We start from the raw sequence: 24,495 nt of genomic DNA on the forward strand, positions 1-24,495 counted from the left end.
AGTTTTAGAATCTCTGAAACTGGTCTAGAAGGCTACATTTAAGATTTGACACCCTTGCTCAAGGATCACATGCATGGGAAGAGCTGTGGAGAAACGGCAAGGCTCTGATCACAACTCTTTTCTTCCTTCTCCCACGTGAAGGGCAGAGGGAAAGGCCGTCCTGCTTGCGGCATGGGTTCTGAATCAGAAGAGGCTACTGCGTGCAGTGCAATGAAAAGTGTGTTAGTACTGTCTGGAGGGACTTGATCAAGATCCCTGAGTTGCAACCCCTGGAGAACATGGCTCCCTTCTAAGACCATGACAACCATAGACTGAGCAGCAGAGTCCAGGGCTCCACGAATGGAGGGAAGGAGGAGGGCTGGTTCACAGTCAGCCCTTTCACTTTGTTACTTGGGCTTTTTTTCAGGGCCCACAGCACTCACCTCGGCCTGCCAGATGGGGTTCACGGTGTTGCCTATGATCTTGGATCTCCTCTCCTGTCCATGGTGAGGGAGAGCGGGGAAGATGCTGTGCTTCCCAGGCTGAATGGAAATCTTCAGATAAGGGTCTGGGTTGAAAAACATCCCTTTCTTCAACCCCATGGCTTGGAAATCTATAAAATAAAGGATACTTTAATTTAAATATGTTTTAGGGAGGTTAATGACTGGCATTTGGTAACTACACCTTTCATGAGAGGACCATTGGCCCTTATGAACTAGATCTCTAGTGTTACTCAGGCAGGCAAACGGGCTGGGGTGCAGGAGTGAGGGTCACCCCAGGAAACGTGGGTAGCACAGGGAGAGAAAGTCCAACTTTGGAAATTTGATGGGTCCAGGTGTAAAATTCCTCTGCAAGGTGGAGACATTAAAAAAATAAGGGTTGTAGTCTCACGATATATGTGGGCCTCACTGAGTAAGGTGAGAGAATTGGCAGAAATAAAGAGAGGAGAGGATGAAAAGAGCACAGAGCGTGGACAACGGAGGAAAGAACAAACAAGACCTGGCCTCCATGGGGCTGAGTGCAGTCAATGAGGAGAGTTCTAAGAAACCCTGCTGCCAGGGAGGGCAGGGCTTTGAAAACCGAGCTGTTCTGTTTAATTGAAGATATCTGACCATGTACAATTTCATGCTGCACAAGGAGAGAGAGACAGAAAGAGTGTGTGTGCACAAGATCATTTAAGGCAACGGTTTATAGTTGGATAATTTGAAATCATATTATATTTATTAGAAATATATTTATGATGTCAAGGAATATAATTTTTTTTTTGAGATGGAGTCACCCAGGCTGAAGTGCAGTGGTGGGATCTTGGCTCACTGCAAACTCTGCCTCCTGGGTTCAAGCATTTCTTCCTGACTCAGCCTCTCGAGTAGCTGGGATTACAAGTGCCTATCACCATGCCTGGAGAATTTTTGTATTTTTAGTAGAGACAGATTTTCGCCATGTTGGCAAGGCTGGTTTTGAACTCCTGACCTCAGGTGATCCGCCCGCCTTGGCCTCCCAAAGTGTTGGGATTACAGGTGTGAGCCACGGTGCCCAGCCAAGGAATATAATTTTTAAAGCTTTTCTATTGTTGAAGTATTTTTCAAACAAAATTATTTACATTTATACACAAGTGAAACAAATGGAAGTAAAGATACACAGAATCAGGGATTCCCAGTCATGGTTTAAGTTGTGAGGGGTTTCAATAATTTGTTACTGATAAAAAAGCACAGATGTTTTCATATACACTTATTTAAAAGTTATTTTGAGTTGATCCAAGGTTATCCCCTTAATAAAATTATTCCTGCTCTCTGGCATAATAATGTATTACTGCTCTGTGAAAGGGCCATATATTCAAAATGGCCCCCAAATGCCAAAGGAGTTGAGAAACCAAAGAAGGAGGCAGACAAATCCAGTTTGTCGGTAAAAGGAGTTTTATTAGGGAACTCACAGATAAGCATGGTCTTGGGCTGTAGGAGACTGGTAGATCTCTGCACTGTTACTCCCTAGACCCAGGGCTTATGTACCATAGGGAAGGGGTACATAAGCCCTTGCTCTGTGCAAGACAATGAAAGGCAGCCCTCCAGAACAGGCAGGAATGCTCATTGCACCTCAGCCTATTGTTTCTGCCATAATATCAAGGTTGACATGTTCTTACACTAGAGCCAGTGGATAAAGTAGGAAGAGGAGGCATGTGCAGGACTGGGGGGTGATCAGAAGTCAACACAGCGGATTCGCATCCACAATGGAGTCACTTTTGCCCCCACAATTGCCAATGAAAGAAAAAAGGCAGGAAGTACAAGCATCACAGAAATTTGCAAAACCCAGGCCACATCTGCAGGAATGTGTGTAGACAGAAGTTGACATAGCAGCCTGAGACTACTCAACTGCTTATAAGGTTGGCTCTTGGCTAATGTCTAGAAACTTGGATTTCAGGAGGGCTCCTACCTTCCCAGAACTGGTAAGAGTGGCTCACTGTACCTAAAGTGTTTGTGTAAATGATGTGGCTTATGGTGAACATTGCTTTCCTTCTGGGAGGCTGGAAGTTTGGGGTGGGCTAAGCAGAAGATGCACACATGACCAGCACGACCCCCACTGTCCCCCAACCCCCCATCTAGTAGAAACCCTGTCTCTAGTCTCTAAGAAACTTCCCTGGTAGACAGCATTTCCACGTGCTGTCACAGTTCACACCGGGGAAATGAAGCATGTCTGTGTAACTCCACCGGGAGAGGCCCATTGGAAGCTTGCTCCTGGCTTCCTCCAGACTTTGCCCTAAGCACCTTTTCCCTTAGCTGATTTTGCTAAGTATCCTTTCACTGTAATAAGTCATACCACGAGTATAACTAGATGCTGAGTCTTGTGAGTCCTCCTAGCAAATTGTTGAACCTAGGGGTGGTCTTGGAGACCCTGACTTATTAGAGTGTGAAAGACATATATATAAAAAACATTCATCATAAAATAGTGACTACCATTGCCTCCACCACCACCTACTGTTTATTTGCTATCTACTACATTCTGGGAACCATTCTAAGCACTTAAAATACATTTTCTGATTTAATCCTGACCACAAACTCCGCAAGGTGGAGATTATATCCTTAATACAAGGAAGAGAAAATGAAGGCTTACAGATTGTCAGGGCTGGTTGACATCAGAGATGAGATTTGAACCCGCCTCTTTGATTCCAAAGTCTGTGCTTTTGTTTGTTTGTTTGTTTGGTTTTTTTGAGACGGAGTTTCACTCTTGTTGCCCAGCCTGGAGTGCAATGGTGTAATCTTGGCTCACTGCAACCTCCGCCTCCCAGGTTCAAGCAATTCTCCTGCCTCAACCTACCAAGTAGCTGGGATTACAGGTGCTCACCACCACCCCTGGCTAATTTTTTGTATTTTTAGTAGGGATAGGGTTTCATCAGGTTGGCCAGCTGGTCTTGAACTCTTGACCTAGGGTGATCTACCTCGGCCTCCCAAAATGCTGGGATTACAGGTGTGAGCCACTGTGCCCGACCCAAAGTCTGTGCTTTTAACCAATCTGTTATATTGTCCTTTTATAAAAATGTCAACTTTGGCATAGGTTAAATTCTCAAATATAAATGAGTCTTTTTTCGATACACTTTGTCCTGTTCTATCAAACAACTTGTCCATATCTGCACCAACATGTCTTCATCAAATGTTTGATAGCTGCTAAATTAAGTCACTCTTATTGTTCTTATTTTTTTAAAAAGATAACACCTTTCTTTATCACTCAGCCATTTATTGTTCCAGAGGAGTCTTATTAAATTTTAATAACTCCTTTCAAAACACTTAGATTTTGATTAGAACTGCATTGAATTTATACCTTAGCTTTGGGAGAATTAGTAGCTTTAGAAAATGGAGACTTCCACTCAAGAGCACGTTTCTTCATTTGTACAGGTCTTCTTTCCTGTCCTTCAGCAAATGTTTACACTTTTCTTTATAAAGACTTACATATTTAATTTCAGTCTAAATACTCACTGAGATATACGTTTCATGGAATAAAAGTACTTGAAAACTGTTGCAATAAGAGGTATAATTTAAAAGGCGCTGGACTGGTAGTCATTTGAGAACACTCATTGTTGAAATTTGTAACTTTGAGTAAACCAATTTAACTCTTTCAGATCTTAATGTTTTCCCCATGAGACTGTTGGGAGAAATGTCCATAAGAGCACATAGAGTTCTAGAATTTTCCAAAAGTAAATGCTACATTAAAGGAGAATAGTTAATTTCCTCTCATTTTTGCCTGTATTTTTTGGTTCTGGTGATAAACATATGTACATTTATTATAATACTTAAAATATAGAATAAAAAATAGAATTTTAAAGTCATTTCAAATAACTAATTGAAATAATTATTTATTTCAAGTAAGTACCCCCTCCCCACCAGTGGCAACCTTTGCCAAACCTTATTGCCTCCTAGTATTTTTCTTTGTGTAGTTGAGAACATACTGCATATTCATTACTGCATCCAAGATTTTTCTTTTGACTTGCATCGTATGTGTAAGAGACCAGAATATATCACCCCATTATATGTGAGAGCCCGGGAAACAACATCCCAAAATCTGTGACTTTGGCATAAGGATTATTTTGAGCTGAAGACAACTGAGAAGAAGTAGATAAAAGAAAAGCTCTTTGCCCTCTCGCTATTTTCCCAAAAGCAGGGCATAAATTTACAAAGGTGTCCCTCTTCCGCTCTCTACCAGGGGAATCAAAGGTTGATCACCAGAGATGACTTCAGACCAGTACCAACCAGGAGACAGCACCAGACGAACCTGCATAATAAACTGTACTAAACAGCATCTATCTATCATACCATAGCCTTCCCAGAACTTGCTGCCCCTGAAGACTCAAAGTCCTTTTCCTTTGCCCTGTCACTTCACTAAAAATTGTACTGTTCTTTGTTGAAGACATTACGTAAGCTGAAATTCTAAGCCACTTCTTTGAGATGTACTCATTTTCCCTGGGTATCTCCTATGTATACATGAGATATACACGTTAATAACTTCTGTTTGTTTTTCTCTTGTTAATCTATCTTCTGTTACAGGGGGTCCTCAGCCAAGAACTTATGAAAACCAGAGGAAAAATTATTTCCCACGCCAACAACATCATAAGGATGTTCCCATGCCTTTTAGAACATTTTGTATACCCAATTCTTAAGGGTATATAGCATTTAATGATTTGGCTCTATGGTAATTTATTTAACCAAGCCCTAATTTTGAATGTTTAAGTTGTCTCCAATATATTTGTAAATAAATCTTTGTTTGCATTTCTTTCAGTTAGAATGCTAAAAGTGCACTTCATTGAAAATTAAAGTGATAATATTTACCTAGAAAATGTATTACCTCCAGGAAGTGGTAAAAACAGGAAGTATAAATAGACTTGACAAGTAAAGCATCTGCGTGAGCAATCTTGCTTTGATACGTTCATTGTACTCTTGGAGCTTTCTAAGAAGGCAATTCCATTATCTACTTTCTGCTTATTTCCCCTTTTAAACCCTAAAAAGAAAATCAGTCTTTTTATATTGCAATGTCCCCATTTCTCGAGTTTTCTTCAATTTTATCTCTGTATGCTGGAGTACATACTCACATATTATTTTAAAGTGAGGTGTGAGGGTGGTAGTCTTTGAGCCCTTATAAACCTGAGGGTGTTCCTCTTGCCTTCCCACATAAATGAAAATCTGGTGGACATGGAAATCTTGGGTAAAACAATTCTCCCCTTAGAACTTGTGAAATAGGAGAGTTCCCTGACCCCCCTCACAGGACATGCAACAGGGGTATGGCTCGCATGCTCAAGCCCCTTATGGGAGAGGGAGCATGCAGACGGGCAGGTGCAGGAACCTGAGTGAGTGCTTTTGGGCTCCGGCCCCGCGGTAGCATCTAGGGGAGGGTGTCTGTGACTCCTGAAGCCCCAGTGGGTGTGTTACAGTGCTCCTTTAGCTCTTCCATCTGTGGCTGGCTTAAGTGTTAACCAACTCATTGCCTTCTTGGTATCTGGATCCTTGTCTGGCGTCCAGGAAGAATCAGATCACACACCGACCTGAAGGATGGTGAATGCAGGGGTTTTAGTGATTGGTGGAGGTAGCTCTCAGCAGGATGAGTGGGGAGCTGGAAAGAGGATGGAGTGGGAAGATGATCTTCTCCTGGAGTTTGGCTGTCCCTCGGCCAATCTCCTCTTCGACCTTCCCCAACTGAACTCCTCTCAACATTCGGATGCTCCTTCTCTTCTCTCCTTCTCTGCTGTGCCACTCTTCTGTTGCTCTGCTCTTCTGTTCATCTGCTTATGGAGCCTGGGGTATGGGGCTTATATGGGTACAAGATAGAGGGGCATGGCGGGCCAAAAGGCAACATTTGGGTGCGAAAACAGGAATGCCTGTTTCCATTTAGGGTCGTGGGTTTCCAGGATTGAGGGTGGGGCCTTTGCTGGGTAACTGCCCTCTTCTACCCAGTATTTCCCTGTCTCCTGTCCGTATCACTTGGTAGGCTTTGCTTCATTATTTTGGCATCTCAGAAGACAAGTCTGAGATTAGCATGAGGATTGTTCTTTTGTACGTATCATGCATTTTCAGCCCAGATGTCTACTGTGGCTATATTTGGGGGAAAAAAAAAAAAACCTTTTTAAATGAGATTTGTCTAGGTGTTGGTCTCTTCATATACATTTCTTTCTCTGAGCACCTGATGGTCTTCTTTAATTTAAATACTCAAAATTATCTTCAGCTCAAGCAAGTTTTCTTCTATTACTGTTTCTGTTCAGTTTGTTCTGATTTCTTCATCAAAAACACTGATTATGTGTTGGCTCTGTATGTGCCATTCATCTTTTTTTCCCTCATCCTTTTTGGGCTTTGCCCTTCATTGATGCCTTCTGGGAGAGACTCTCAAGTCAATCTGTCATATCACTGATTCCCTTTCTGTAGTGGTGATTGTGCTCTGTACTGCTTTTGAAGGCTTTTAATTCTGTGATTGTACTTTTTAGAGTTTATTTTAAATCTTTTCTTGACAGTGGTAGACAGAATAATGACCCCACAAAGATGTTCACATCCTAATCCTTGGAGCCTATGAATATGTTACCTTACACAGTAAAAGGGACTCTGCAGAGTGATTAAGTCAAGGATCTTGCAGTAGAGAGATTTATCCTGGACTGTCCAGGTGAGTGCAACGTAATCACAGAGTCCTTGTCAGATGGAGGCAGGAAGAGCAAAGTGAGGAGAAGGCAATGTGATGAAAGAAACAGAGATTGGAGCAATGTAGCCATGAGCCAAAGAATGCTGGCAGCCTCTAGAAGCTGAAAGAGGCAAGGGATGGATTTGCACCAGAGACCCCAGAAGGAACCAGCCTGGCTGACAGCTTGATTTTAGTCCCTTAACATTCATTCTGGACTTCTGACCTCCAGAACAGTAAGAGTACATTTGTGTTGTTTAAGCCACTAAGTTGGTGGCAATTTGTTATAGCAGCAAGAGAAAGCAAATACACTTGACTTTCTAAGTTTCTATTTTTGCAAGCTTTAAAAAACTCCCTTATCATCTTTTCTCATCTTTGATCTCCTAGTTAATATGCTCTGCACTTCCCTCTATTTTGTTGAGGGTACAAGCAGATGAGTGATAAATATTTTACTTCTCTTCAGTAGGTATCTGTCAATAGAATAGTTTCTTTTTCTCTTGATTATTATAGTCTTCAACTTTTTAATAGGGTAGAGTATTTTCTCCACACATTGTTCAAGTCAAAATTTCTGTTGTTTACCTATGAGCATGTCATGTAGTCCCGGTGTTTGTCCATCTTTAGTGAGTTTGGTTGTCCAACTGCTTGTTGCTGGAATCCTTAGCTCTGCTGCTATACTCAGAGCTGACCAGCATGGAGCAAATTTTTGATATTTTGTGGGCTTTGCTGATCTTTCTCTCTTGTCTTTTTTTGAGGCATGGAATTTATTTTTATTTTATTTTAGTCTTTTGAAGCAGGGTCTTGCTCTGTTGCCCAGCCTGGAGTACAGTGGCACAGTTAGAGCTCACTGTAGCCTCTAACCCCTGGGCTCGAGTGATCCTCCTGCCCCAGCTTCCTGAGTAGCTGGGACTATAGGTACATGCCACCATGGCTGGCTAACTTTTTTAATGGGACCTTGTTATATTGCCCAGGTGGTCTCAAACTCCTGGGCTCAAGCAATCCTTCTGCCTTGGCCTCCCAAAGTGCTGGGATTATAGGTATGAGCCACCATGCCTGGCTGCATGGAATTTATTTTGATAGTTTTAACAGTATTTGCTTTTTGTCCTAGGCAGACATAGTGAATGCAACATACATATACATAGCCAACTACTGAGCATTATATGTCCATGACCATTCCAAGCTTGCTCCACTAGCTACTAACTTTATATCCCTAGTCACTTTCCTTTGCTGGGAATTGTTGTCTTGGAATAAATGTAAGAAAAATGATGTGTATGGGGACTGCAGGAGATGAACCAACCCTGATCACCTTATAAAGTAGCTTTGTGAACCCAGTTGGGGTGGTGGGGGGGCTTCCTCCTCTGGTAGGTCTGTGAGCCCATGTCTTCATGGCAGAGGCAAAGCAGAGATGAAGGAATAGAGATTGTCCCCTCCCCAGCCCTGCCCTGCTCACCATGCATGGCATTCCTCTTGGGCTTCAGGACTTGGACTTCACTGGAGCTTTGGTTAGTGACAATTACTCTTGGTTTCTGGCACATAGTTGTGCAGTATTCCTGGTTTCTACTGTTTTGAAGGTTGGTACTAATCATTGTTATTTCTTAAGCATTTCAATAGGAGTTGCTAGCTTTTGCCTTAGAAGTACAAAATTAGTGAGTTGAAGCCACCTCTGTAAAATTATAACTGAGACAGTGAAAGAAATCTGACCTAACCAACTCCATCTTGTGTCTAACCTACAAGCTGTCTTTGTTCATTCCTGGCAACAGGCGCAACTAACTTTGGGAGGAACTTAGTTTATGGTTTACCTTTGAAACAAAGACAATAGCAGCCCTTTCCTGAAACAAACCCCCTTCTTGCCTGGAGACTAGACTGCATTTGTAGGACTAACAAATTAGTCAGAAGATTATCAATTATGATTTAGGAGTCATGCAGCTGGAGGCTACAAGATTCTGACTACCCCCAAATTGCTCCTGGAGATAACGTCACTATTGCAAAACCTGAGATTAGTGCTTGAGATATTTTGCAGACCCTGTACTTGATGGATCAGCTGGCACCACCCAGGTGGCTAAACTGGCTCATCTGATCTTTTGTCCCCCACCCAGGAACTGACTCAGCACAGGAGGACAGCTTCAACTCCTTATGATTTCACCTTCAACCCAACCAGTCAGCACTCCTGACTCGCTGGCCCCTACTCACCAAACTATCCTTAAAAATTCTGATGCCCAAATTCTTGGGGAGACTGATTTGAGTGATACAAAACTCTGGTCTCCTGCACAGCCGGTTCTGTGTGCATTACTCTTCCTTTATTGCAATTCCCCTCTCTTGATAAATTGGCTCTGTCTAGGCAGTGGGCAAGGTGAACCCATTGGGTGGTTACAAGTTTTTTCTTCTTTTTTTTTTCTTCAGCCTAGATATACACATGCTAACACGATCAATGGATCAAAACACATTTGCTTTACGGGGCTCACTTAGACTTGAATAGCACAGTTAACAGTGTAGCTCCCAAGGAGGCACATACGCTTCATGCCTGTGACCTCTGGCATTCATGGCCTGCAACATCTGTTGATGTGACAAGCTAAGGTAGTAGTTTTTCAACTGTGCTCAACAGAGTACTCAGGCTTTATGCCACTGTGTCTCCTTAAAGACTGTTTAGGGTGGGACTGAGTGTGTGAAGCCCTGAGCTTTGTATATATCATGTTGGCCAGAGCAGCTCAGTTTTTCTTTTAAACTTTTATTTTATTTTATATTTTATTTTATTTTATTGTTTTTGAGATGGAGTCTCACTTTGTTGCCCAGGTTGGAGTACAGTGGTGCAATCTCAGCTCACTGCAACTTCCACCTCCCACGTTCAAGTGATTCTCCTGCCTCAGCCTTCCAAGTAGCTAGGACTGCCGGAGCCCGCCACCGCGCCTGGCTAATTTTTGTATTTTTAGCAGAGATGAGGTTTTGCCAAGTTGGCCAGGCTGGTCTCAAACTTCTGACCTCAGGTGATCTGCCCACCTTTGCCTCCCAAAGTGCTGGGATTACAGGTGTGAGCCACCACGCCTAGCCCTAAACTTTTAATTTTTAAATAATTCTGGGTTTACAGAAGAGTTCCAAAGATAATACAAAGATTTCCCACATACCCTTTGCCCAGTTTGTCCCATTATTAACATATGAAGGTGTCAGACATCTGAGCCCCAGATAAGCCATTTTATTCCCTGTGACCTGCACATATACATCCAGATGATCTGAAGCAACTGAAGAACCACGAAAGATGACACTCCACCATTGTGTTCTGTTCCTGCCCCACCCTAACTGATCAATTGACCTTATGACAATACGCCCTCTCCACCTTGCAATAATGGACTTTGTGATACTCCCCCAACCTTAAGAAGGTGCTTTATAATATTCTCCCTGCCCTTGACAATGTACTTTGTAAGATCCACCCCTTGCCCACAAAAAATTGCTCCTAACTCCATCTCCTATCCCAAACCTATAAGAACTAATGATAATCCCACCACCCTTTGCTGACTCTCTTTTTGGACTCAGCCCACCTGCACCTAGGTGAAATAAACAGCCTTGTTACTCACACAAAGCCTGTTGGTGGACTCTTTTCACACAGACACGCGTGACAGATGGAACCATGGTACATTCATGAAAACTAAAACGTTAACTTACTCTTAAATATTAAACTAAAATATTATTAGTTAACAGACTTAATTGGATTCCACTGATTTTTTTTCCATGAATGTGCATTTTTGAGCAGCTCAGTTATCTGTTTTGCCAGTTGTGCCCCATGTGAGGTTTCGTTTAGACAAAGAGTTGAATAGCTGCTTCTCTTCCCAGGTTTTTCTTACTTCCCCTTGTATACGCTCAACTACTGCTACATGGACCTGGGGGAAAGGTAGAACTGCAGCCTCTCTTTCCATCATCTCAACATGCTTTCACATCTATTACTTCCTAAACTCTCTATTATCCTTATGTGGTCAAGGGAAATTGAACAGATTTAAAAAACATTTTTTCTTTACAGATTGAGAAATTGAGGCACAGAGAGGTTGACTGACTTGTAGGTAAGAGTGAAATGGAAGCGAGTATCTTCACTCTTGGTTGACATTCTTAGTCTCTCCACAAAGTCTCTAGGTGAGCAAAACATACCTGAGAGAGAGAAGCTGATCAGCCTCCGACTTCCTTGTCCTTGGACAGTCTCATCAGTGCCAATGCTTTTAAAAATCTGTAAAAAGAAGGAAAATGGGAGACAAGCAAAACAAACACTGAAATGGATATTCACACTTCAACACAAGCATGGTTATTCACAGTGATTTTACCAGCTACAGGCAACGAAGACAGTGATTTCACTGGGCAATTATTGATTAAAACAACCTTCTAGCAACCTAATGTTTTTCCCAGTAGTAGAGGATCTGCTAGTGGGGGTGATGGGTACTTTTCAGGAAAATGGAAATCAACAAACACAATTACTGTAATAGAAAAGACCCTTTGTAACTACTTATGCAAACAATGTCTTTTCACATTTAAATTTGCAAAAAGTATTTATTAAAGCAGGACTAAGGCACTAGAATGATAGGTCAATAGATGTTTACTATTGTAATTATAATGTATTTCCATTTAGCAAAGTAGAGTGTTGAACTGCTGCATCTCCACTTATTATTTAGGGATTTCCAGGAAACTGCTGGAGAGGAGCCTGAACAAGGCATTAAGGAGCTCTTCTGAGATCTCTCTTAATTAATCAATTGCCTTCCTCAGAAATTTCAGAACACAATTGTTACATGGATTATCCAGAGTCTAGTAGGTATTTGAAAACAATGTTGCTAAAATGTTTTGTTTTTCATCATTGCTCAATATTTAGTAATAGGTTAATCAAAATAGCTAGAGTTTTTGCTTCCATTCTCTTCTAGGAAGGTTTTATTCAGAAATGATTTTGAGTATTTGAAGGCAGAATGACTCTTCCTATTTACCTTTGCATGTGTTGTATGTTTGCAGAAAATAATTTTAAAACTCTGGGTATTAAGCAAATCCACAGTGTCCATTTTTTAGAAGGTAATCTGTACTAGAAAGAGAAAAATGAAAATATCCGTAATCTCTTGTTCAGAGTCTCATTATTTGTAGATTGTGTGGGTTCAGTCTTTTTCTTTCTTCTCTTAGTATTCTTGATACTGTATAGGTTGTGATTGGATATTCACATCAACCTGCCTGATGGGAGACTGGGAGTAATGACTGGGCATCACAGGGCTCACAGCTTCAACCAAGGGAAGTACAAAGGGATTATTATTCATCTTTTCACACTGAAGTAGGTGCCCCTGGTGAGCCTGTGAGCTTGGCTGCAGCTTGTAGACAAATCTTGGTATGACTGCCCTGAGGCCCAAATGTGATGTGCATCTCAGGGATCCTGGGCTGTTCAGCAGAGGGAGCCAACCAGTGGAGTGACATATGGAATGGGGCTCGGCACCAGGCCAGATAAGAGATTGTCAAACTCTTTGACACATGTCTGTCCCTTAGAGTCTCATTTGATAAGAATAAGAGTAAAACATGGCCTGGATTGGTGAGTCAAAACTCTCATAGGTCCTGAGGTGTGATGAAAACTTGAAACTTACATTTGTCTTAAAGCTGCCTTTGCAAAATTATGGCTGAGACAGTGAAAGGGATCTAACTTGACTGACTCCATCTTGCTTCTAACCTCCAAGCTGTCCTTGTTCATTCCTGGGCATAGGCTGAACTAACTTTAGAAGAAACTTAGTTTGTAGTTTATAGTTTAAACAAAGACAGTAACAGCCCTTTCCCAAAGCAGACCTCCTTCTTGCCTGGAGACTAGATTGTCTTTGTAGGACTAACGTTAGCTACAAGATTAGAAATTATGGTTTAGGAGTCATGCAGCTGGAGGCTACAAGATTCTGGCCCTCCCTAAACTGCTCCTGAGATCAGTGTTTGAGATATTTCACAGACCCTGCACTTGATGGATCAGCTGGCACCACCAAGATCAATAAACTGGCTAGTCTGATCTTGTGGCCCCTACCCAGGAACTGACTCACTGCAAGAAGACAGCTCCAACTCCCTATGATTTCATCTCTGACCAATCAGCACTCCTGGCTCACTAGCTTCCACCCCCCAACCCACTACTCTGCCCCGCCCCACCAAGCTATCCTTAAAAACTCTGTCCCCTGAATGCTCGGGGAGATGGATTTGAGTAATAATAAACTCTGGTCTCCTGCACAGCTGGCTCTGCGTGAATTACTCTTTCTCTATTGCAATTCCCCTGTCTTGATGAATTGGCTCTGTCTAGGCAGTGGGCAAGGTGAACTCTTTGGGCAGTTATAATCTCATTGGAATTCCTTCCTCAGGAAACTGACTCTCAGGTGAGGGACTGAAACTCACCAGATGCCCAGATCTAGACCATTGGATGCCAGACCCCTTATTCATCTTCCTTAGTTCCTTAGACTCCTCCTTTGTTCCTGTTTTACATTCCTTCCCTGATATATAAACCCCAATTTTAGTTGGTCAAGGAGATGGATTTGAAACTTAACTCCTATTCTCCCAGTTAACCTCACCCAAATAAAGAGCCTTCTTTCCTGGCAATACTCATTGTCTCAGTGATTGGCTTTCTATGCATGGAGCAATGGGACCTAGAACAAATCAATGGCATTTTGATAACAATTAGCCTTCTTCACATCAGAGGGCCTTCTCCCTCCTCCTTGCTGTTTGTTATTCCCATCAATGGCTGACACTAAGAAATGGAGATCAGCCATCAGTTCAGAGACCACATCCTCAGGCTAGACCATGCTCTTCTTAACTATGAAGGTGGCCAGTCCTCATGGCATAATCAGGGATTCCAAATTCCTTAATGTTGTGGACTTTTCTTCTCTTGCAAGCCTGTGCCTGGACATGGCCAAGGGAGACCTCCACATGCTGAGCACCCCTCCTCACAGTGCTATACTGCACCACCAGGACAATTAACAATCAATGGCTAAAGCCTCTGGTTCCTAATTCTAATTTAAAAATGTCCACCCCAAGTTTGTCTCTTTCTAAGAATATAAGTTCTTTGGGGGAACAACAGAAACTATAATTTTAATAATTATAGTTTATAGAATTATAAGTCTAGAGTGTGTGCATTCCAATGTATATTTTTTAAAAAGTATAGGATTAAGCTGCATATTTCATGCTAAGCTGAAAATGAGCTCAAACATGCAATGATAGCAAAGGATGGCATTTATTCTTTCCTTTTTAAAGCATACATATTTTGGTTCTTCATATTTAAATACTCCTCTGCTGGCATTCAGAGTATTTACAAAGAAGCCTCTTCATCTTTACTGCATCAAAAACAGGTCTGTAGATGAAAAAAAAAAAAAAAAAAAAGAAGAAGAAGAAGGAAAAAGAGTATGTTTTCCAAAAGCTACTAAGCTCAGTGAGGAGACACATCATTTAAGTCTCCATAAAATCCCACCTAAATTCTTGGCTTTTCACTAACATCATTTACAAAGTCATCTAAGCACCACACTGATGATACAAAAATGGAGGGAATGGTAGCCATAATAAACATTTTCCAGGAAGTAAAAATGTTTGCCCAGTCTTAGGGAGGTTTGACATCCTGACTTCTGACTCGAGGTGCATTGCAGAAGCACGTTTGACGTTGAGAAATGTGCTGTACTCACAGACAGACTCTTTACAGTTTATTGACTGTGAAAATGACTTGAAGACTCAGCCCAAATAGTTTCACCCTGGAGCAACCTGAGGCTGCAGGCCTGTCAGGGAGATGGCTTGTCTTCTCAGGGCTGACAAGCTCCCTTTGCTCTGTGGCTTGTCTGATGCCTACCATTCTAACTGCTTGGTGCCGGGTCCCGTTGCCCGCCTCTCTCTGTTGAAGCTCTGGCAGTTTCACTGTGTATGTCTTGCACCCAAATGTTTCCACAACAGAGCCTACTTGGCAAATGGTTTAACAGATTCCAAACTGAATCTGTTGTGGGGTGTAGAAGATTCTGCAGGGTATTGAGAAGCTCTTGGAGTTAAATTAAGAGCTTTGAGGTTAATTCAGATGTCTTTCTCTCCCTCTCTCATTCTCATTTTCTCTTTACAATTGCCTTTTGAAAAGTTGTAAATATGAATTCACACCACTTGCACACCCCTAAAACTGCAATTCAGCAAAACAGTGTGAAGATCAGCTCTTTTCACCCTGGCAGGGGATCTTCTGTTTCAGCAGTCTGGAGACTATAGCTCAGTTGACAGGGCTCCCTCGGCCTTTACTCTCCAGCATGTTATTCAAATTTTACCCTTTCTTTGCACAGTATCACTGCACGAAAGATGAGACGGTTTGCTAAAAATACATAGCAGCATCTAATGACACAGTCATATATGTGTGCTGACCTATATCCCAGGTCTTCCAGCCTCCCAAGACATCAGGGCTTCTCACACAGGCTCCTTCTGTTCCCAGAAGTAAGCAGCTATGCCCAGGGGCAAGGGTGCCTGCCTGGGAACATCATTTTACCCAAAATTTTGGGTAAAATTGTCTTTATTTTAAAAACAAATATGAAGAAATCTAAAGCTGAATGCCAAATGAGCACATATTTGGAAGGTAAAGCAGGAGATTTCAAAGAACTTTCTAAGCTGCCTGTTGGAATGGCCCAGACCTGGGTTTACTTCCTTTGGGTAAAAGCTGGAGCTGCTCCCTTTAGTGCATATGGCATTTCCAATAGGAGTGTGGCCACATTATGCTCAATTCTGATGTGATAACTCCATTTACATACCCACGATTATTCTAAAATAATTACAGAATTATTTCCCCTAAACATGCTGACAAGGTTTGTTTTAGTTATAGAACAATTAAATTGACAATGAGGCAGAGATTAAAATTCATTATGTCACTGAGTCTTATTTATCTGGCCCAGAAAACTTTGATTTCCCTATAAATGAAAAGTATAGGGCTCCATAATAATAATGGAACCTAAAAATGAGGTGCAAATATCATTACATTATCAATAATATGTAAGCTACGGTGTATTGGCAGCTGAAAGTAGGGAATTATGAGTTCCACTTTGCATCAGAGATCCAGGGATTCCTCTAAAGTTCAGTATCTTTTACCTCCAAGACAAAGTCTGTTAAATAATCAGGCCTCAAAGCCACCTTAAAAGAGCAAGAAACAAAACCTAAAAAGCAAACCAACCAAAGGCCCAAGTTCCTTTTCCACCTCCAAATCTCTGAGATGTTCAAACAAGTAAATGGTAGATAAGTAAACACACCTCACCCATGTTTACGGAGCACTGCTGAGTGCATTTCCCTCATTAGACCCTTATTATGTGACTGTCATTCTAGCTGCTTGCTGTTGGAGGCAGCACATTTCAAGTTCTCCAACAGAAAGACCTGTAAACTGAAAGGGCAAAGCCAACTTTAGGGCCCTAAACAAAAGAAACATAAGCCAACTGAATCCCAAGGAAATCTCCCCAACCTCAGGGACACTTGAGATGAAAGACTTAGCACAAGGCCCATCAAAGCGGGTAGGGAAAGCAACACAGGTGAGTGGCAATTATGTGCCAAGCACAGAGCCTGTTCTTCCATATGCACTATTTTAACTGTTTAAGAATTAGGTATCATTCACTCCCACTCCTGCTTACAAACGTGAAAGCTGAGCTAAGAACAATTCAATGACTTTGTTCCCGGACCAAACTGAGGGTCAGGCTGCTATTTCTCGTGGCCCAGTAATGAGATGCAGATGAACTGGGAGGAAGAGAGTTTTTATTTCTATAACCAGTTACAGGGAGAAGATCTAGAGATTATCACCAGACCAACTCAAAATTACAAAGTTTTCCAGAACTTACATACCTTCTAAGCTATATGTCTATGTGTAAGTGTGCATTCATCTAAAGATGTAAGTGATTAACTTCTTTTAATCTATAACTAAGGTCTGAGTCCTGAAGACCTTCTTCTGGAGCCTCAGTAAGTTTATTTAATCTAAACGGGTCTAGGTGCTAGGGTGATTACACTTATCTTGCCTCCTGCCAAATTATAAAGGTTTGGGGAGTTCCTTTAGACCCCAATAAACTTGTTTGTGGAGGCCTGGGGAGTTTTTTCAGACCCCCAATAAAACTTGTTTAATTCTAAAAGGGTCCTGTTAAGAATTCCTTCCTTATCTTGTCATGCCTCAAGGCCCAGGAAAAGCCTAGGCAATACACTTGGTGGGCTCTTTGTTACATTCCAGCCATTGTATAAGGGCACTGGCTCAATCAGCTTTTAATGTTTAACCTAGCTCCTCAGTTAGTGCTGGGACAGTTGTAACGGAGGCCTGTGTTAGTGAGACCTGGCCTGCCACAACTTCACAAAATTCACTTGAGATGAATCAATATTTGGTCTGAAAGACTTAAAACAAGAGTTTCAGAACTCACTACCCCCACTCCATAGAGTCTGTTAACCCCCTGGGGCCATTTCCTCAGATCTAGCCTGGCTGCTTGCATCTCTTTTGCTCATATTTTGTTCATATTCTGCCTCCACAACTCTGCTGTTTTTTTTTTTTGTTTTTGTTTTTGTTTTTTTTAAGAGTTGCTTGCTGTGCCACCCAGGCTGGATGCAGTAGCACCATCATAGCTCAATGCAGCTTTGACTTCCTAGGCTCAAGTGGTCCTCCCACCTCAGACTCCTGGGTAGCTGGGACTGCAGATGTGCACCACCATGCCTGGCAAATTTTAAAAATTGTTTGGTAGGAACGGGGTCTCACTATGTTGCCCAGGCTGGTCTGGAATTTCTGGGCTCCAGTGATCCTCTTGCTTTGGTCTCCCATGTGCTGAGATTCCAGGCATGAGCCACCATGCATGGCCTCCCTTTGCTTTCTGATGCTACCATCACCAAGCCAGCTTCCAGTCTGCACAGCTCCTGCTTTCTTTACCACCTTGAAGACAAGGCACAGGGTCCTCAATTTCAGGGCTCTTATGCTAATCACTATGAGGAAAAAGAGAGGGGTTGGAAAAATGAGGCATTTATCCTATAGCTTTCATGGTGCAAATTGGAAATAATGAGTTAATTAGGAATGATTTTCTTTACTCTGATTGCTTTTGACCACACAGGCCTGCAAGATTTTAGCACAAGGAATACGTCTCCTTCAGGCAAAGATCTGCTGCTTTTAGCTTACTAAAAATAATGAGGGGGCCAGGCGGGTGGCTCACACCTGTAATCTCAGCGCTTTTGGAGGCCAAAGTGGAAGGATCACTTGAGGCCAGGAGTTCAAAATCAGCCTGAGCAACATTGTGAGACTCTTTCTCTGCAAAAATTTAATCAGGCATGGTGGTGCACACCTGTAGTCCCAGCTACTTGGGAGGCTGAGGTAGGAGGATCCCTTGAGCCCAAGAATTCAAGGCTGCAATGAGCCGTGATCACACCACTGCACTCCAGCCTGGGTGACAGAATGAGATCCTGTCTCTTTAAAACAACAACAACAACAACAAGGTGATGAGAATGTGTAAGAAGCACTGTGCAAATGAAAATGCTGGCTGAGATTTATACAATAGTAGATTTTCCCTGATGGTTCTTAGGCTATAAAGTGATTCTTCCCTAACGTAGCTTCTTGTGTAGTGCAGACTGTTCTAAAAGTGAGGACATAGATTGTACTGAATCCTAAAAAATAATTGAGTGGCATCTCCTCTAGTGCAGAGGTTCTCCAACTTTAGCATGCATCAGAGTCGCCTACAGGGCTTGATAAAACACACATTGCTGGGCCCACCCCCAGAAGGACTGATTTTGTAAGTCTGGGGAGGGCTCCAGCAGTCTGAATTGCTAACAAGTTCCCAGGTGACGCTGACGCTGGCGGTGGAGGGACCACACTTTGAGAAACACCACTCTCAAGGGTCTACCTGTCTTAAATGGTAATGGAAAGATAGACATCTTAAAGTTGTCTCTAACTAAACCTCACCTACCCTCAAAACTGTCTTTCCCTGACTTGTGTGAGAATTAGATTCTGGCGACCCCTTGGCCACACAGGCTTTTGTTTTCAGGGCTTGGGCCTGCATCTTCCACTAGAAACAATGACCTGCTTCTTTGCATCCCCATCACTGGCACTTTGGTCCAGGCCCACTCCTTTCTTGTCTGGATGACCATTACCCAGCCAGCTGTCCCCTCGGCCTGTGAAGGGGTCATCATCCCACTCTCTGTAGGCCGATCATTCTTACCTGGTTCAAACTCATCAAGAGGCACCCACTGGCACAGGTAAGGCTGGGCAGTGGGCTGCATGGCAAACTGATGGGGTTTTCTTTGGATCACAGAGTGTTTCAGCTGGGCATGGTGGCATGCACCTGTAATCCCAGCTACTCAGGAGGCTGAGGCATGAGAATTGCTTGAGCCCAGGAGGCAGAGGTTTCAGTGAGCTGAGATTATGCCACTGCACTCCAGCCTGGGCTAGTCTCAAAAACAAAACAAAACAAAAAAACCCAGAATATCCAGCAGAAACTCCCTGGGGCTGAGAAACAGCATCCTCTTCAGAAGCATCACACGTCCCCAGGTGTCCTGTGACTGCTTCTTTCATTCCAAGCACCCACTGCTTCACATTTGACAATCATTATGCAGTACACCACTCATACGTCTTGCAATTAAAATTAGAAAGTTTTTCTAGCTTGGCAATATGAAAATCAATGGTTGGTCTGAAAGTCCATGGCATTTTAGATCTGATGACATGTGATACTGACCTGGCTCCCTGGAAGCTTTTGAATTTGCAGTTCTTGTCCTGAACATTTGACCTACAAATGTGATGCTGGCCATTATTGTATTGCATAATAACCAAGTCATGTTTTATTCCTTCTTTACAAACAGATAAACAATTCAGGAATGGATGTTGAATTCCCTGGATGTGGAGTGGATGGATGGTTGGGAGCATTTACGGAGGTGGTCACAGGCAGGTGTACAATATGGTGTTAAGAGGCAGCCGGGCTGGAGCCAGCACATCCCTTTCTCTGCCAGCTCCTCCTCTGTCTGTGTTAGGGTGAGGCAATCAATTGCTCCAATGCTGTTTTCTTTTCCGTCAAATGGAGATCATAATAAAACGTATCTCACTGAGTTCTCCTGAGAACGGAATGGCATAATGTGTATAAAAGTGTCACATAATACACGCTCTAAATCAGGCTAATGTTGTTATTTATATCGTATTTGTTTTTTAACCTCTGACTTCTATCGTTAAGAATTATGTTAGCAGATTATCTAATATCTGATTCCTTACTTTATAGATGAAAAACGTGAAGCATAAGCTGGTCAATCAAGGGGCCCACGATGTCACATAACTGGTCACGCCAGACAAATTGGGGCCAGAGCCCAGAATCGTGAACCCCCCATTCACTGTGGGGCAGAAATCTGTTGCCCTTTGTTAGATCATTTGGTCCAACTTAGAAGAGTTATAAATATACCATAAGCTGAAAACCAACAAAAAGCACTGGTCTGTGTCTAACACCTATGGGTTATCAGTATGGTACATTTATATCCTTTAAAAAGGCTTCCTATGTAAATATCTTGCTGCTGTTAGCATTTTCTGCATGTCTACAAGTCTGTAAAAGACCTGAAGATGGATGGTCCTATTTCTCTGGTTGGTTGTGGAATTAGATAAACATACAGGCAGAAGAAAGAAGGAAAGTTTCCTTTGTAAAAAGTATTTAAAACTTACTTTCTCCTTCAAACTTGAGGAACCTGAGTCCTTTAATCAGAAAGACACCAACACTGTAGTAGTTTTGATGAATAAAGACCACAGAGAAAGACCTGGATCTTCTAAGACTTAGAAAAAGGTAGAACAGGAAGAGTGAAGATGAATCCGTTTCCATAATCTCGATCCATTCGAAGCCAGCCCAAGGGAAGGGGCTGGCTGGGGGCTGCGTGAGGAGGGGAGGGAGAACAATGGGATTGGTGGTTGGGAGAGATGGAGAGGGAGTGGGAGAATGAGGGCTGATGGTTTCATGACAAGAAAAAGCTGCTGTGAGGAAAAGATGGGACCAAAACACAGTCCTGGAAGCTGCCTCAGTGCCTTCTAAATGGCTGGATCATGTTTCTGCCCAGCCAGACTCTATTTGAAATACACACCCCAGGAAAACAAATGCATTGCCTGGCATGCCACACTCATCTGGATTGACTTAATATGTGGGTAGTCTTGGCCTTATGTTTCTATCCTGTTTTCTAAGGAATTCATGTCAAGCTGCTATTTTAATTATTTTGTAAACAAAACCTGTCCTTATGTGAAATAAAAAATAAAAGCACAGTGCGGTGAGCTTCTGTTAGCTTCTACACCCTTCAGCTGGCCCAGATGAGGGAGCTGACAGACACATTCCTCCCTCATCTGAGCTGATTTGAGAGTCCATGGACCTGAGACGAGGGCTCACAACTTGAGATGATAGGTGACACAGCTGAAGCTGGTGGGGAAGTGGGTGGGGCAGAATTTCTGGAAGGGTTTCATTAGAAGACAGGAGAAACATGCAGGGGGGAAGGAACATCTCCCTGGTTGCTTTGGCATCAGGCTGGATCTAGGGGCAAGTGTTGGCAGCTCATGTAGGGTAAGCTGTTTGAGCCAGGGCAGCACTGCTTCTTAAGGGCTCATGCACATCCCTGGGAGTGGGTTTCTGTATCATGTGGGTAGTTAGAAACTCTGGGCTGAGTTGGGATGGCTTGGCTCTTCTCTTTCCTCCTCCACCTTCAACCTCCAAATACCAGGATGACTAGGGGGACCCTTCTGAGCCTTTGAAGCAGGCAGAATTCTAAGATGGGCCCCAAGATTTCCTGCCTCTGTGGTGTATGTGCCCAGGGACTGTGAATTACTCTGGGATCAGGATAGCTGACTTTAACAAAGGGACATTAGAAGGGGCTGACTTAATCACACAAACTCTTTCAATCTGGGCCTAGAGGTCAAAGAGAGAGAGGAAGTCAAAGATTGAAGGTGAGAAGGGTTTGACATACCATTGCTGGCGGGAAGATGGAGGGGACCATGTGGTAAGGAATGTGGGCAGCATGAGGGACCTAGGGTGGCCCCTGGCTGAGTCAGCAAGGAAACAGGAAACAGGCACTTCAGTCCTAACCACAAGGAACTGAATTCTGTCAACAACAAGAATGAGCTTGAAAGCAGGCTTTTCCACAGAACTTCCAGATGAGAACTCAGCCTGGCTGACATTGATTTCAGGTATTTTACCTTGCAATAGACTGAGCAGAGAATCCAGCCATGCTGTCCAGGACTTCTGACCTATAGACCCATGAGCTAACTTTGTGATAATTTGTAACACAACAAAATAGGAAACGAATACAACCTTCTTCAAGCGATTTCCTTTATGATCCAAAGCTCATTTTCGACATATTCTTTTGCCTTGGGAGAAATATCTGCCTGATTGTAGAACCAACAACAGTTGTATTTCTCCTGGAAAACTGTGGCTGGTCTTCATCTTCTGGAAACCACGAACTGTGTAAGTGGCCTTGCTCTTCTGTTAGCAAGGGCAACATGAACTCATAGAGATCAGCCCCTTACCCCAGCTCTCTGAGGGACGGCTCTGCCATGGTGTAGGAGCTGCCCCAGGCTTTACCAAGACCATGTGAGTCAGACTGGGGGTGGGGAGGTGGGTGGGACTTGTGCATCTCTCCTCTTTAAGGCTCCCAGGTGAGTCCAGTGTATACTCAAGGATGTGAATCACAAAATTAGAGGGCAGAAGACAGAGGCAGAGAGACTAATTTGGAGGCAGCTGCAACAGTGTCTGAGTGATGACAATGACACAAACCCTGTCTGTCAGTATGCAGGAGGGGAGGGGAGGGGAGAGGGGAGACTGCCAAGTGATAAAATGGATAGAACTTGGAGACCGATTGGAAGAGAGTGTTGAGGGAAAGACAGACGCCCCTTTGGCTGAACCCATTTCTTTGAATTCAGGATCTTTTTCTTACAAATTATGAAACTCCTTGTAATTATTGTCCTTCCAGACCTGGGTTTTGTCCTTTATCACCAAGTCTAGTTACGGATGCAGGAGTGACAAGAGTTAGCTCTTTTCATCTAAGCATGTGAGGTTGGAGGGAGAAACTGCTTTGATTCTACTTTTTAAAATAGTGATTAAACCAAACGACTGCAAAGCCTTTGGGTAAATGAAATCATAGGAAGTGTGTCGGTTGCTGTTCCATCTGGGTCAGACAGTCTGCTTAGTGAAGACAAGGGCTGCATTTTGCATAGAGCTCTTTCTAGCCACCCACTCCCTCTCACTGAATAGATGAGCAATTTTGAGGGATAATCCAAAGAAGAATGGACATGGCTCATTCATGTGAGTGTAATGGCAAAAACATGATAATATTTACTCCTCACTAAAAGAAAAGATGCCTAGAAAATGATTTTTTTAAAGGCAAACATTTTCCCCCTCACTGACTTGCTTTAAAATTTCTAAGTTGTATTCCCATCTAAAAATATGTTTAAGTTTTAGGCAAAGATGTATTTTTTTCTTGCTAATGTAACATCTTTTTTCCTATGGACATGCCACATGGATACTTAGGAAAAGCTCTCTAAGGTCCAAGGATGAGCTTGCTGCCAGCCGTGGGCACACCACCATCTTGGGGCTCTGTCTTCCTGCAGCAGCTGCCACATTCCCTCCAGAGGTGTCCCTGGAGCTTCCCGCTACCCATGGGTTGCTGGATCATGGGATGAGTGAGTTAATCTTTCATTAATTACTGGCCAGAATCCAAGAACTTCACGCCTACCTTCTTCTGCATTTCCAGGGGGTACGTGGAGAACCCCCAATACAACACTCACTTGTGCTCTAAAAGTAACCGATAGTAATTCTCGTCAAATTACAGTTCACTCTTGAACAACATTGGTTTGAACTGTGTGGGTCTACTTATATATGAATTTTTTCAATACATATATTGGAAAACATTTTGGAGTTTGCAACAATTTGAAAAAACTTGCAGACAAACCACCAACTCAGAGACAGCAAGACCAACTCTTCCTCTTCCTCCTCCTCCTCCTCAGTCTACTCAATGTAATGAAAAGGATGAAAACCTTTATGATGATTCACTTCCACTTAATGACTAGCAAATATATTTTCTCTTCCTTATGACTTTCTTAATATTTTTTCTCTAGCTTACTTTATTGTAAGACTATGGTATATAATACAAATAACATATAAAATATGTTAATCAACTGTTTATGTTACTGGCAAGGCTTCTAGTTAACAACACGGTGTTAGTGGTTAAGTTTTGGGGGAGTCAAAAGTTACACACAAATGTTTGACTGCATGGGGGATTGGAAGCCTTAAACTCCTGTGTTGTTCAAGGGCCAACTGCATTTTCTTAGAAATATTTGCTAATATCCAGAATCTACAAGGAACTTAAACAAATTTATAAGAAAACAACCCTATCAAAAAGTGGGCAAAGGACATGAACAGACGCTTCTCAAAAGAAGGTATTTATGTGGCCAATAAACATATG

At 42.6% G+C, this 24,495-nt stretch overlaps 1 protein-coding gene across 4 annotated transcripts in view; it reads right to left on the reverse strand.

Moving 5' to 3' along the window:
* The window catches only part of HECW1 (HECT, C2 and WW domain containing E3 ubiquitin protein ligase 1), a 460,467-nt gene that overhangs the window by 156,636 nt on the left and 279,336 nt on the right, over nt 1-24,495 (reverse strand). For all 4 annotated transcript variants that reach the window (XM_063667367.1, XM_054495635.2, XM_054495637.2 and 1 more), the window contains 2 exons: nt 11,248-11,323; nt 423-592 (listed from right to left, as the gene is read on the reverse strand). In XM_063667367.1, the coding sequence (XP_063523437.1) occupies nt 423-592; nt 11,248-11,323 (246 nt within the window). The remainder of the gene's footprint in view (nt 1-422; nt 593-11,247; nt 11,324-24,495) is intronic.

The sequence above is a fragment of the Pongo pygmaeus genome, chromosome 6 (assembly GCF_028885625.2).
Source record: "Pongo pygmaeus isolate AG05252 chromosome 6, NHGRI_mPonPyg2-v2.0_pri, whole genome shotgun sequence".
Classification (NCBI taxonomy): Eukaryota; Metazoa; Chordata; class Mammalia; order Primates; family Hominidae; genus Pongo; species Pongo pygmaeus.